Raw genomic sequence first — 14,389 nt, 5'->3', positions numbered from 1 at the left:
TATAACTTTTCAGTTTATTAATTTTCAACTGTCATAACTTTTTCTGTGCTTCTTATAGGCACAGTACGTTTTCATATTATAGTAAATTACTTGAAAAGTATTTCCAAGTTGCTAGTTTATTTGCTAGTGTGTTAAACATGTCTGATTCAGAGGAAGATATCTGTGCTATATGTGCTAAAGCCAAAGTGGAGCCCAATAGAAATTTATGTACTAACTGTATTGATGCTACTTTAAATAAAAGTCAATCTGTACAAATTGAACATATTTCACCAAACAACGAGGGGAGAGTTATGCCGACTAACTCGCCTCACGTGTCAGTACCTGCATCTCCCGCTCGGGAGGTGCGTGATATTGTAGCGCCGAGTACATCTGGGCGGCCATTACAAATCACATTACAGGATATGGCTACTGTTATGACTGAAGTTTTGGCTAAATTACCAGAACTAAGAGGTAAGCGTGATCACTCTGGGGTGAGAACAGAGTGCGCTGATAATATTAGGGCCATGTCAGACACTGCGTCACAATTTGCAGAACATGAGGACGGAGAGCTTCATTCTGCGGGTGACGGTTCTGATCCAAACAAACTGGATTCAGATATTTCAAATTTTAAATTTAAGCTGGAAAACCTCCGTGTATTACTAGGGGAGGTGTTAGCGGCTCTGAATGATTGTAACACAGTTGCAATACCAGAGAAAATGTGTAGGTTGGATAAATATTTTGCGGTACCGGTGAGTACTGACGTTTTTCCTATACCTAAGAGACTTACTGAAATTGTTACTAAGGAGTGGGATAGACCCGGTGTGCCGTTCTCACCCCCTCCGATATTTAGAAAGATGTTTCCAATAGACGCCACCACACGGGACTTATGGCAAACGGTCCCTAAGGTGGAGGGAGCAGTTTCTACTTTAGCTAAGCGTACCACTATCCCGGTGGAGGATAGCTGTGCCTTTTCAGATCCAATGGATAAAAAGTTAGAGGGTTACCTTAAGAAAATGTTTGTTCAACAAGGTTTTATATTGCAACCTCTTGCATGCATTGCGCCTGTCACGGCTGCAGCAGCATTTTGGTTTGAGTCTCTGGAAGAGACACTTGAATCAGCTCCATTAGATGAGATTACACACAAGCTTAAAGCCCTTAAGTTAGCTAACTCATTTATTTCAGATGCCGTAGTACATTTAACTAAACTTACGGCTAAGAATTCCGGATTCGCCATTCAGGCACGCAGAGCACTGTGGCTAAAATCCTGGTCAGCTGACGTTACTTCTAAATCTAAATTGCTTAATATACCTTTCAAAGGGCAGACCTTATTCGGGCCCGGGTTGAAAGAAATTATCGCTGACATTACAGGAGGTAAAGGCCATGCCCTGCCTCAAGACAGAGCCAAACCTAAGGCTAGACAGTCTAATTTTCGTTCCTTTCGTAATTTCAAAGCAGGAGCAGCATCAACTTCCTCTGCACCAAAACAGGAAGGAGCTGTTGCTCGCTACAGACAAGGCTGGAGACCTAACCAGTCCTGGAACAAGGGCAAGCAGGCCAGGAAACCTGCTGCTGCCCCTAAGACAGCATGAATCGAGGGCCCCCGATCCGGGAACGGATCTAGTGGGGGGCAGACTTTCTCTCTTCGCCCAGGCTTGGGCAAGAGATGTCCAGGATCCCTGGGCGTTAGAGATCATATCTCAGGGATACCTTCTAGACTTCAAATTCTCTCCCCCAAGAGGGAGATTTCATCTGTCAAGGTTGTCAACAAACCAAATAAAGAAAGAGGCGTTTCTACGCTGCGTACAAGATCTTTTATTAATGGGAGTGATCCATCCGGTTCCGCGGTCGGAACAAGGACAAGGGTTTTACTCAAATCTGTTTGTGGTTCCCAAAAAAGAGGGAACTTTCAGGCCAATCTTGGATTTAAAGATCCTAAACAAATTCCTAAGAGTTCCATCGTTCAAAATGGAAACTATTCGGACAATTTTACCCATGATCCAAAAGGGTCAGTACATGACCACAGTGGATTTAAAGGATGCTTACCTTCACATACCGATTCACAAAGATCATTACCGGTATCTAAGGTTTGCCTTTCTAGACAGGCATTACCAGTTTGTAGCTCTTCCATTCGGATTGGCTACGGCTCCGAGAATCTTCACAAAGGTTCTGGGTGCTCTTCTGGCGGTACTAAGACCGCGAGGAATTGCGGTAGCTCCGTACCTAGACGACATTCTGATACAAGCTTCAAGCTTTCAAACTGCCAAGTCTCATACAGAGTTAGTACTGGCATTTCTAAGGTCGCATGGATGGAAGGTGAACGAAAAGAAGAGTTCTCTCTTTCCACTCACAAGAGTTCCCTTCTTGGGGACTCTTATAGATTCTGTAGAAATGAAGATTTACCTGACAGAAGACAGGTTAACAAAGCTTCAAAATGCATGCCGTGTCCTTCATTCCATTCAACACCCGTCAGTAGCTCAATGCATGGAGGTGATCGGCTTAATGGTAGCAGCAATGGACATAGTACCCTTTGCACGTCTACATCTCAGACCGCTGCAATTGTGCATGCTAAGTCAGTGGAATGGGGATTACTCAGACTTGTCCCCTACTCTGAATCTGGATCAAGAGACCAGAAATTCTCTTCTATGGTGGCTTTCTCGGCCACATCTGTCCAGGGGGATGCCATTCAGCAGGCCGGACTGGACAATTGTAACAACAGACGCCAGCCTACTAGGTTGGGGCGCTGTCTGGAATTCTCTGAAGGCTCAGGGACAATGGAATCAGGAGGAGAGTCTCCTACCAATAAACATTCTGGAATTGAGAGCAGTTCTCAATGCCCTTCTGGCTTGGCCCCAGTTAACAACTCGGGGGTTCATCAGGTTTCAGTCGGACAACATCACGACTGTAGCTTACATCAACCATCAGGGAGGGACAAGAAGCTCCCTAGCAATGATGGAAGTATCAAAGATAATTCGCTGGGCAGAGTCTCACTCTTGCCACCTGTCAGCAATCCACATCCCGGGAGTGGAGAACTGGGAGGCGGATTTCTTAAGTCGTCAGACTTTTCATCCGGGGGAGTGGGAACTTCATCCGGAGGTCTTTGCCCAAATACTTCGACGTTGGGGCAAACCAGAGATAGATCTCATGGCGTCTCGACAGAACGCCAAGCTTCCTCGTTACGGGTCCATATCCAGGGATCCGGGAGCGGTTCTGATAGATGCTTTGACAGCACCTTGGACCTTCGGGATGGCTTATGTGTTTCCACCCTTCCCGATGCTTCCTCGATTGATTGCCAGAATCAAACAGGAGAGAGCATCAGTGATTCTAATAGCGCCTGCATGGCCACGCAGGACTTGGTATGCAGATCTAGTGGACATGTCATCCTGTCCACCTTGGTCGCTACCTCTGAAACAGGACCTTCTTATCCAGGGTCCCTTCAAACATCAAAATCTAATTTCTCTGAACCTGAGTGCTTGGAAATTGAACGCTTGATTTTATCAAAACGTGGTTTTTCTGAGTCAGTTATTGATACCTTAATAAAGGCTAGGAAGCCTGTTACCAGAAAGATTTACCATAAGATATGGCGCAAATACTTATATTGGTGCGAATCCAAGAGTTACTCATGGAGTAAGGTTAGGATTCCGAGGATATTGTCTTTTCTACAAGAAGGTTTAGAAAAGGGTTTATCCGCTAGTTCCTTAAAGGGACAGATTTCAGCTCTGTCCATTCTTTTACACAAACGTCTGTCAGAAGTTCCGGACGTTCAAGCTTTTTGTCAGGCTTTAGCTAGGATCAAGCCTGTGTTTAAAATTGTTGCTCCACCATGGAGTTTGAACTTAGTTCTTAATGTTTTACAGGGGGTTCCGTTTGAACCCCTTCATTCCATTGATATCAAGTTGTTATCTTGGAAAGTTCTGTTTTTAATGGCGATTTCCTCGGCTCGAAGAGTCTCTGAGTTATCTGCCTTACATTGTGATTCTCCTTATCTGATTTTTCATTCAGACAAGGTAGTTCTGCGTACTAAACCTGGGTTCCTACCTAAGGTGGTCACTAACAGGAATATCAATCAAGAGATTGTGGTTCCATCTTTGTGTCCTAATCCTTCTTCGAAAAAGGAACGTCTGCTACACAATCTAGATGTAGTCCGTGCCCTGAAATTTTATCTACAGGCAACTAAGGATTTTCGACAAACGTCTTCCCTGTTTGTCGTTTATTCTGGTCAGAGGAGAGGTCAAAAAGCTTCGGCTACCTCTCTCTCCTTTTGGCTTCGTAGCATAATACGGTTAGCCTATGAGACTGCTGGACAGCAGCCTCCTGAAAGAATTACAGCACATTCTACTAGAGCTGTGGCTTCCACTTGGGCCTTTAAGAATGAGGCTTCTGTTGAACAGATTTGCAAGGCTGCAACTTGGTCTTCTCTTCATACTTTTTCCAAATTTTACAAATTTGACACTTTTGCTTCTTCGGAGGCTGTTTTTGGGAGAAAGGTTCTTCAGGCAGTGGTTCCTTCCGTATAAAGAGCCTGCCTGTCCCTCCCATCATCCGTGTACTTTAGCTTTGGTATTGGTATCCCATAAGTAATGGATGATCCGTGGACTGGATACACTTAACAAGAGAAAACATAATTTATGCTTACCTGATAAATTTATTTCTCTTGTAGTGTATCCAGTCCATGGCCCGCCCTGTCACTTTAAGGCAGGTAATTTTTCCATTAAACTACAGTCACCACTGTACCCTATGGTTTTCCTTTCTCTGCATGTTTTCGGTCGAATGACTGGTAATGGCAGTTAGGGGAGGAGCTATGTAGCAGCTCTGCTGGGTGAATCCTCTTGCACTTCCTGTTGGGGAGGAGTTAATATCCCATAAGTAATGGATGATCCGTGGACTGGATACACTACAAGAGAAATAAATTTATCAGGTAAGCATAAATTATGTTTTATATATATATATATATATATATATATATATATATATATATATATATATATATATATATATATATATATATATAGGGGAGTTTTATTCCACGAAACGTCAATAAATTTGACTCTTTAATTTGATACATTCTGGTTTGTCTGTTTCTGTTGGAGTTTTATATATATATATATATATATATATATATATCGTAAAGTAGAAAACAGCACTCTCTGGACTTAAATTTAAACAAATAACCTATTAAACTATTTGTTTAAATTTAAGTCCAGAGAGTGCTGTTTTCTACTTTACTACATTTCACCTACTCTAGCACCCTGGCCCTTGGAAAATTGTTTGTGAGAGTGCAACTGTCTCATTTTGCCTATATATATATATATATATATATATATATATATATATATATATATATATATATATATATGATTTTGCTGAGTTACATTTTTTTTAAAAGTGTACACATACAATAAATAAAAGGAGTACATTATAGTTTTTCTTTAAGTACCAAGAAGTACCTACAGCTAGTTTCATTTTAACTAGTTTTGTTGTTTGTATTTTAATGTTCTTAGCCTGTATTAAACAATGAGAAATATGTACTTTAAGATTCTGTAAAGTTTAATGCATTTTTATTGAGAAATGTATGTTTAACAGGCATTTTAATAAAATCGCGATTACAATCGCGATATTTCATGCCCAAAATCGCAATATTCATTTTTTTCCCATATCGCCCAGCCCTACATTCAACAAAGAATACTAAGAGATCAAAGCAAATTTGATGATAAAAAGTAAATTAGAAAACTTTTTAAAATTTCCTTATCTGAATCATGAATGTTGGAACTGTAGCATCACATCAATATTTTGTAGACCATTTTTTGAGCATTACTGCTGCATCACTGAGCCTTGGTTTGAATGGCAGAAACATTACAGCTAAGAGTATGGGAACAGCGGAAACAGATCAGCTGGTTTAACTGATGTGACATTGCTCTCCAATTTTTTGTTTTTGATCATTTTCACTATTCATCAATATTTTAATCACTTTTTACTCAGGTGCGTTTCTGTGTAATGTGTATTTACTTTCATGCCCTATCTGAATAATGAGAGGTTAATATTGTACTAGACTGTCCCTTTTTCTTGTGTTATACATATACCTGTATATCAGTATTGTGTTGGATTGCACACTGAATACTGAGTCATGAAAGTAATTAGCACAACTCATAAATGAAGTAGAAGTCGTCTTGGAACTTTTGATGGAAAACCTTTGTCCTTAACATACTCCAGTTCTTTTGTAATATGATGATAGCAGCATCAAAATAATCCTGTAATTCCTATTGGCTAATAGTTTTCTTATTCCAATGAGAGTGTTTTTATCTTACAGATAGAAAACCCCAGGTATTTACGTGAGAAGCCGATCCCTCTGTCTCCGGTAGGTGTTTTGTAATGAGTGTGACCAATGGTGTGCTTGGGTAATTCAGTGCCTTTTCTCCCCTTTCTCTATCACAAATTGTATATCATATTTTCCTGATATTGCACTAAGCAGTACTTAATGCTTTTCCTATCTGTCACAAGGACAAGTATTAACCCAATTACAATATAATTAGAAAGCTGCCTTTTACACACTGCACAATACAACACTTTGAGATACATTGTGCTGTAGCAATGTCTGGCGGCCATGGGTCACCCATGCTTACTTATTACCCCAAATGCAACACTGTAGTGACTATGTAGTGCACTCTTCTGTCCTATCCTGACTGTTCCATCATGTCATATTACTTATCTGTTCTGGAATGATGAGGCTGGCTGTAGATGAGAGATGTGAAAGAATGCTGTTTTATCATTTTGATCCCGCTCATGCTGTCCACCAAATTCAACCCCAGTTAAAGCAGAATATTTTTCCTACCCCTCTCTGCTCAAAAAAAAAAAAGTTGGCATCCAATGCACAGACCATGAAGGCTTTGGATTAATACCACCATCACAAGTCTTAAATGAGAGATCCAACAATAGAAATCTATACTTCATAGAGAGCTATGGGGTATAAATATATAACCATACAGGTTGGTTTGGCAATAAAACAAAAATGAAAGTAACAAAAGCAAGAGCCCTAAGCCTCATAATATTTGACAACCAACTTTCCACTCTTGTATCTTTGGTCCCAAGTTACAGCCACACTGATAAGGGTTAAGAAATCAACCCATGAGCACTATCTTGTTTTATTTCTCTTGTAAGGTGTATCCAGTCCACAGAGCATCCATTACTTGTGGGATATTCTCATTCCCAACAGGAAGTTGCAAGAGGACCCCCACAGCAGAGCTGTAATATAGCTCCTCCCCTAACTGTCATAGCCAGTCATTCTCTTGCAACTCTCAACAAGCTAGGATGTTGTAGGAGAGAGTGGTTAAATATAGTTAGTTTATTTTCTTCAATCAAAAGTTTGTTATTTTTAAATAGTACCGGAGTTGTGCTATTTTATCTCAGGCAGTAAATAGAAGAAGAATCTGCCTGAGGTTTCTATGATCTTAGCAGGTTGTAACTAAGATCCATTGCTATTCTCACATATGTCTGAGGGGATTACACAGATGAGGTAACTTCAGCGAAAGAATGGCGTGCAGTTTATTCTGCTATCAGGTATGTGCAGTTATAATTTTTTCTAGAGATGGAAAACACTAGAAAATGCTGCTGATACCGGATTAATGTAAGTTAAGCCTGAATACAGTGATTTAATAACGACTGGTATCATGCTTACTCCCAGGGGTAATACCCTTATGATATTGCAATATAAACGTTTGCTGGCATGTTTAATCGTTTTTATATATGCATTGGTGATAAAACTTTATTGGGGCCTAGTTTTTTCCACATGGCTGGCTTAAATTTTGACTAGAAACAGTTTTACTGAGGCTTTCCACTGTTATAGTATAAAAGTTACAGTTGGTGCAGTTAAAATTACAAACTGTGACATCTAGCTTCCCTCAGGAGTCCCCTGTATGCTATAGGACATCTCTAAAGGGCTCAAAGGCTTTCCAAAGTCGTTTATTGGGGAAGCTAGGACCACAGCTTGCTGTGGCAGTTGGTTGTGACTGTTAAAAAACACAAAAAACGTCTATTTCGTTTTTTTGATCCGTTTTTTGAACTAAGGGGTTAATCATCCATTTGCAAGTGGACGCAATGCTCTGCTAGCCTATTACATACACTGTAAAAATTTCGTTTGATTTACTGCATTTTTTCACTGTTTTTCAAATTCTGACAAAATTTGTTTCTCTTAAAGGCACAGTATCGTTTTTTATATTTGCTTGTTAACTTGATTTAAAGTGTTTTCCAAGCTTGCTAGTCTCATTGCTAGTCTGTATAAACATGTCTGACATAGAAGAAACTCCTTGTTCATTATGTTTAAAAGCCATGGTGGAACCCCCTCTTAGAATGTGTACCAAATGTACTGATTTCATTTTATGCAATAAAGATCATATTCTGTTTTTAAAAAAAATTATCACCAGAGGAATCTGACGAGGGGAAAGTTATGCCGACTAACTCTCCCCACGTGTCAGACCCTTTGACTCCCGCCCAAGGGACTCACGCTCAAATGGCGCCAAGTACATCTAGGGCGCCCATAGCGTTTACTTTACAAGACATGGCGGCAGTCATGGATAATACACTGTCAGCGGTATTAGCCAGACTACCTGAACTTAGAGGTTAGCGAGATAGCTCTGGGGTGAGACAAAATGCAGAGCATACTGACGCTTTAAGAACCATGTCTGATACTGCCTCACAATATGCAGAAGCTGAGGAAGGAGAGCTTCAGTCAGTGGGTGATGTTAATGACTCAGGAAAGATACCTGATTCTAATATTTCTACATTTAAATTTAAGCTTGAACACCTCCGCGTGTTACTTAGGGAGGTTTTAGCTGCTCTGAATGACTGTGATACCATTGCAGTGCCAGAGAAATTTTGTAGACTGGAAAAATGCTTTGCAGTGCCGGTGTGTACTGATGTTTTTCCAATACCTAAAAGGTTTACAGAAATTATTAATAATTTATTAATTCCCCTCCTATTTTTAGAAAAATGTTATCCAATAGACGCCACCACACGGGACTTATGGCAGACAGTCCCTAAGGTGGAGGGAGCAGTTTCTACTCTAGCAAAGCGTACTACTATCCCTGTCGAGGACAGTTGTGCTTTTTTAGAGCCAATGGATAAAAAATTAGAAGGTTACCTTAAGAAAATATTTATTCAACAAGGTTTTATCCTACAGCCCATTTGTCAGGATTTACCTCTCAGTCATATACATTATCATATGCAGGTACTGTCCCTTTATGAATCATTGCTCTACATTCCTGTCTCCATCCTATTTAAGGATCACCTTTTTCACTCATTCTTTGCTTAGTATTGAAGTACCACTACAATAGCCAAGCCTCCTATTGTCTGAACGCTGTTCATACATTTTTGCTGCAATCCTGTTACTTATTCAAGATTAACCTTTTATCTGCTTGAACACCTTTCTGCTGACAACCACTTGTTATTGGGACTGCTTGTAACATCTACTCCCAATCTACTCCTAAAGTTTTCAAGCTGTTTGTTCACCGGTATAGTGCCGCTCCATTCATCTCTCTCATCGCTGCTACGGAGCTCCGCCACGACCGCGGTGACGTCACACGCCAGCTGCTCTGCCGCTCAGCATACTCCTCTAACCCGCTCTTGAGAAAACACTGTGAGTTATCTAAAACCTTGCATAGTGCCTTAAAACGAATGTTATCTAAACTACGGTTACTTACATTAAGCAGTCTTAACCTCCTCTGTGCTCCGTTATTAAGTTGGCTCTCTCTCAAATTCAGTATTTACCGTTACCTGCTGTTTCTCACTCCTCCATACTTACCAATTCTTGCTGATCCCTAATTATCATTATATGAGTCCTCCAAATTACCATATCTTACATGTAAGAGTTTATATTAACAAGTTATCCTTTTTCCAAGGATATATGGTATATGTTTTCCCTGCAGACAGCTGCGCATCCACTTTTATCCGCCTGCCATAGGGTTAACATTACTATACACATCCTTTACAATAATTACAGCCTGCTGATACATGAAACCTGCCTTCACACACCCTGTGACTATTGTGGTTTTCAGTATCTTCTTGCTACAAACATTTATTTGCATATTATTACTTATTCCCCATCTCAGCAGTTTTGATTCAGTCTTTTTACTTAAAATACTGTGTCTTCATTTTAGATTTCTTAACCAGTGTGACACCATTGCATGCATTGCCCCTGTCACTGCTGCTGCGGCGTACTGGTTTGAGTCTCTGGAAGAGGCTTTACAGGTAGAGACTCCATTGGATGACATACTTGGCAAACTTAGAGCACTTAAGCTAGCCAATTATTTTATTTCTGATGCCATTGTTCATTTGAATAAACTAACGGCTAAGAATTCTGGTTTTGCTATACAGACGCGCAGAGCGCTATGGCTTAAATCATGGTCAGCTGACGTGACTTTAAAATCTAAGCTACTTAACATACCCTTCAAGGGGCAGACCCTATTTGGGCCTGGTTTGAAGGAGATTATTGCTGATATCACGGGAGGAAAAGGTTGTGCCCTTCCTCAGGACAGGTCCAAATTTAGGGCCAAACTGTCTAATTTTCGTGCCTTTCGAAACTTCAAGGCAGGTGCGGCATCAACTTCCTCTAATAATAAACAAGAGGGAACTTTTGCTCAATCCAAGACGGTCTGGAGACCAAACCAGACCTGGAAAAAAGGTAAGCAGGTCAAAAAGCCTGCTGCTGCCTCTAAGACAGCATGAAGGAACGACCCCCTATCCGGTAACGGATCTAGTAGGGGGCAGACTTTCACTCTTCGCCCAGGCGTGGGCAAGAGATGTTCAGGATCCCTGGGCGTTGGAAATTATATCCCAGGGATATCTTCTGGACTTCAAAGCTTCCCCCCCCAAAAGGGAGATTTCACCTTTCACAATTATCTGCAAACCAGATAAAGAGTGAGGCATTCTTACACTGTGTACGAGACCTCCTAGTTATGGGAGTCATCCATCCAGTTCCAAAGGAGGAACAGGAACAGGGTTTTTACTCAAATCTGTTTGTGGTTCCCAAAAAAGAGGGAACCTTCAGACCGATTTTGGATCTAAAGATCTTAAACAAATTCCTCTAAGTTCCGTCGTTCAAGATGGAAACTATTCGTACCATCCTACCACTGATCCAGGAGGGTCAATATATGACTACAGTGGATCTAAAGGATGCTTATCTTCACATTCCGATACACAAAGATCATCATCGGTTTCTCAGGTTTGCCTTTCAAGACAGGCATTACCAGTTGTAGCTCTTCCCTTTGGATTAGCTACAGCCCCAATAATCTTTACAAAGGTTCTAGGGTCGCTTTTGGTGGTCCTAAGGCCGCGGGGCATAGCAGTAGCCCCTTATTTAGACGACATCCTGATACAGGCGTCAAACTTCCAAATTGCCAAGTCTCATACGGACGTAGTATTGGCATTTCTGAGGTCGCATGGGTGGAAAGTGAACGAGGAAAAGTGTTCTCTATCCCCACTCACAAGAGTTTCCTTTCTAGGGACTCTGATAGATTCTGTAGAAATGAAAATTTACCTTGACGGAGTCCAGGTTATCAAAGCTTCTAAATTCCTGTCGGGTTCTACATTCCAATCCGCGCCCTTTGGTGGCTCAGTGTATGGAAGTAATCGGCTTAATGGTAGTGGCAATGGACATAGTACCGTTTTCACGCTTACATCTCAGACCGCTGCAACTATGCAGGCTCAGTCAGTGGAGCAGGGATTACACAGATTTGGCCCCTCAACTGAATCTGGACCAAGAGACCAGGGATCCTCTTCCCTGGTGGCTATCTCGGGTCCATCTGTCCAAAGGTATGACCTTCGCAGGCCAGATTGGACTATTGTAACAACAAATGCCAGCCTTCTAGGTTGGGGTGCAGTCTGGAACTCCCTGAAGGCTCAGGGATCGTGGACTCAGGAGTCGTCTCTCCTTCCAATAAATATTCTGGAACTAAGCGATATTCAAGGCTCTTCATGTTTGGCCTCAGTTAGCAACTCTGAGGTACATCAGATTTCAGTCGGTCAACATCACGACTGTAGCTTACATCAACCATTGAGGGGGAACAAGAAGTTCCCTAGAGATGTTAGAAGTTTCAAAATTAATTCACTGGGCAGAGATTCACTCTTGCCACCTATCAGCTATCCATATCCCAGGTGTAGAGCACTGGGAGGCGGATTTTCTAAGTCGTCAGACTTTTCATCCGGGAGAGTGGGAACTCCATCCGGAGGTATTTACACAACTGATTCTCCATTGGGGCAAACCAGAACTGGATCTCATGGCGTCTCGCCAGAACGCCAAGCTTCCGTGTTATGGATCCAGGTCCAGAGATCCCAAGGCGACTGATAGATACTCTAGCAGCGCCCTGGTCTTTCAACCTGGCTTATGTGTTTCCACCGTTTCCTCTGCTCCCTCGACTGATTGCCAAGATCAAGCAGGAGAGAGCATCAGTGATTCTGATAGCACCTGCGTGGCCACGCAGTACCTGGTATGCAGATCTAGTGAACATGTCATCCTTTCCACCATGGTCTCTGCCTCTGAGACAGGACCTTCTACTTCAGGGTCCTTTCAACCATCCAAATCTAATTTCTCTGAGGCTGACTGCCTGGAGATTGAATGCTTGATTTTATCAAAGCGTGGCTTCTCCAAGTCAGTTATTGATACCTTAATACAGGCACGAAAGCCTGTCACCAGGAAAATTTACCATAAGGTATGGCGTAGATATCTTTATTGGTGTGAATCCAAGGGTTACTCATGGAGTAAGGTCAGGATTCCTAGGATTTTATCTTTTCTCCAAGAAGGTTTGGAAAAACGATTGTCAGCTAGTTTCTTAAAGGGACAGATTTTTGCTCTGTCTATTCTTTTGCACTAGCGTCTGGCAGATGTTCCAGACGTTCAGGCATTTTGTCAGGCTTTAGTTTGAATCAAGCCTGTGTTTAAACCTGTTGCTCCACCATGGAGCTTAAACTTGGTTCTTAAGGTTCTTCAAGGAGTTCCGTTTGAACCTCTTCATTCCATAGATATCAAACTTTTATCTTGGAAAGTTCTTTTTTTTTTTTTTTTTGGTAGCTATTTCCTCGGCTCGTAGAGTCTCTGAGCTATCTGCCTTACAATGTGATTCTCCTTATCTGATTTTTCATACGGATAAGGTAGTCCTGCGTACCAAACCTGGGTTCTTACCTAAGGTGGTATCTAACAAGAATATCAATCAAGAGATTGTGGTTCCATCCTTGTGTTACACAATCTGGATGTGGTCTGTGCTTTAAAGTTTTACTTACAAGCTACTAAAGATTTTCGTCAAACATCTGCTTTGTTTGTTGTCTACTCTGGACAGAGGAGAGGTCAAAAGGCTTTGGCAACCTCTTTTTCTTTTTGGCTAAGAAGCTTAATCCGCTTAGCCTATGAGACTGCTGGACAGCAGCCTCCTGAAAGGATTACAGCTCATTCCACTAGAGCTGTGGCTTCCACTTGGGCCTTTAAAAATAAGGCTTCTGTTGAACCGATTTGCAAGGCGGCGACTTGGTCTTCTCTTCATACTTTTTCAAAATTTTACAAATTTGATACTTTTGCTTCTTCGGAGGCTATATTTGGGAGAAAGGTTTTACAGGCAGTGGTTCCTTCCATTTAAGTTCCTGCCTTGTCCCTCCCTTCATCCGTGTACTTTAGCTTTGGTATTGGTATCCCACAAGTAATGGATGATCCGTGGACTGGATACACCTTACAAGAGAAAACACAATTTATGCTTACCTGATAAATTTATTTCTCTTGTGGTGTATCCAGTCCACGGCCCGCCCTGTCATTTTAAGGCAGTTAATTTTTAAATTTAAACTACAGTAACCACTACACTCTATGGTTCCTCCTTTCTCGGCTTGTTTTCGGTCGAATGACTGGCTATGACAGTTAGGGGAGGAGCTATATTACAGCTCTGCTGTGGGGGTCCTCTTGCAACTTCCTGTTGGGAATGAGAATATCCCACAAGTAATGGATGATCCGTGGACTGGATACACCACAAGAGAAATAAATTTATCAGGTAAGCATAAATTGTGTTTTTTGTTTATTTTCTCTGTTAAAAAAAGGCTGAGGAGCAAAATCTAATTTGTTTCATGAGTAATCTCTGTAATGTTTTTTTACCCTTGTTCTATTTCAACTTGAGAGACTTGCATTTTATAACCAAAATTGATCCAAAATGTACTTGTTCAGGTGCTTTAAACAACATCATATCATGAGGTGGTAGAGCCTCTGGGTCTACGGTTGGAAACCCTTTTTAAAACGTGTCCAAATTGTTGTTAATCCATTAAAAATATTCTTGCAGGCAACAGGGAGGTAAACCGGACAGAACTGCATGTCATTTGCCAACAACATTTTTTGTGTGCCACCTGTAGGAAGTGTGCAGTTTTGTCTATCCTGCTCTAAGTAAAGCATTGG

The 14,389-nt window shown here is 41.3% G+C and overlaps 1 protein-coding gene across 1 annotated transcript in view; it reads left to right on the top strand.

Annotated features, from left to right (window-relative positions):
• CEP112 (centrosomal protein 112) overlaps positions 1 to 14,389 on the top strand; it is a 1,492,843-nt gene that overhangs the window by 319,257 nt on the left and 1,159,197 nt on the right. The window contains exon 7 of the mRNA XM_053707805.1: positions 6,284 to 6,331. Within this exon, the coding sequence (XP_053563780.1) occupies positions 6,284 to 6,331 (48 nt within the window). The remainder of the gene's footprint in view (positions 1 to 6,283; positions 6,332 to 14,389) is intronic.

The sequence above is a fragment of the Bombina bombina genome, chromosome 1, assembly GCF_027579735.1.
Source record: "Bombina bombina isolate aBomBom1 chromosome 1, aBomBom1.pri, whole genome shotgun sequence".
Classification (NCBI taxonomy): Eukaryota; Metazoa; Chordata; class Amphibia; order Anura; family Bombinatoridae; genus Bombina; species Bombina bombina.
The sequence above is the reverse complement of the archived record's forward strand: the minus strand, read 5'-3'. Positions and strand labels throughout refer to the sequence as shown.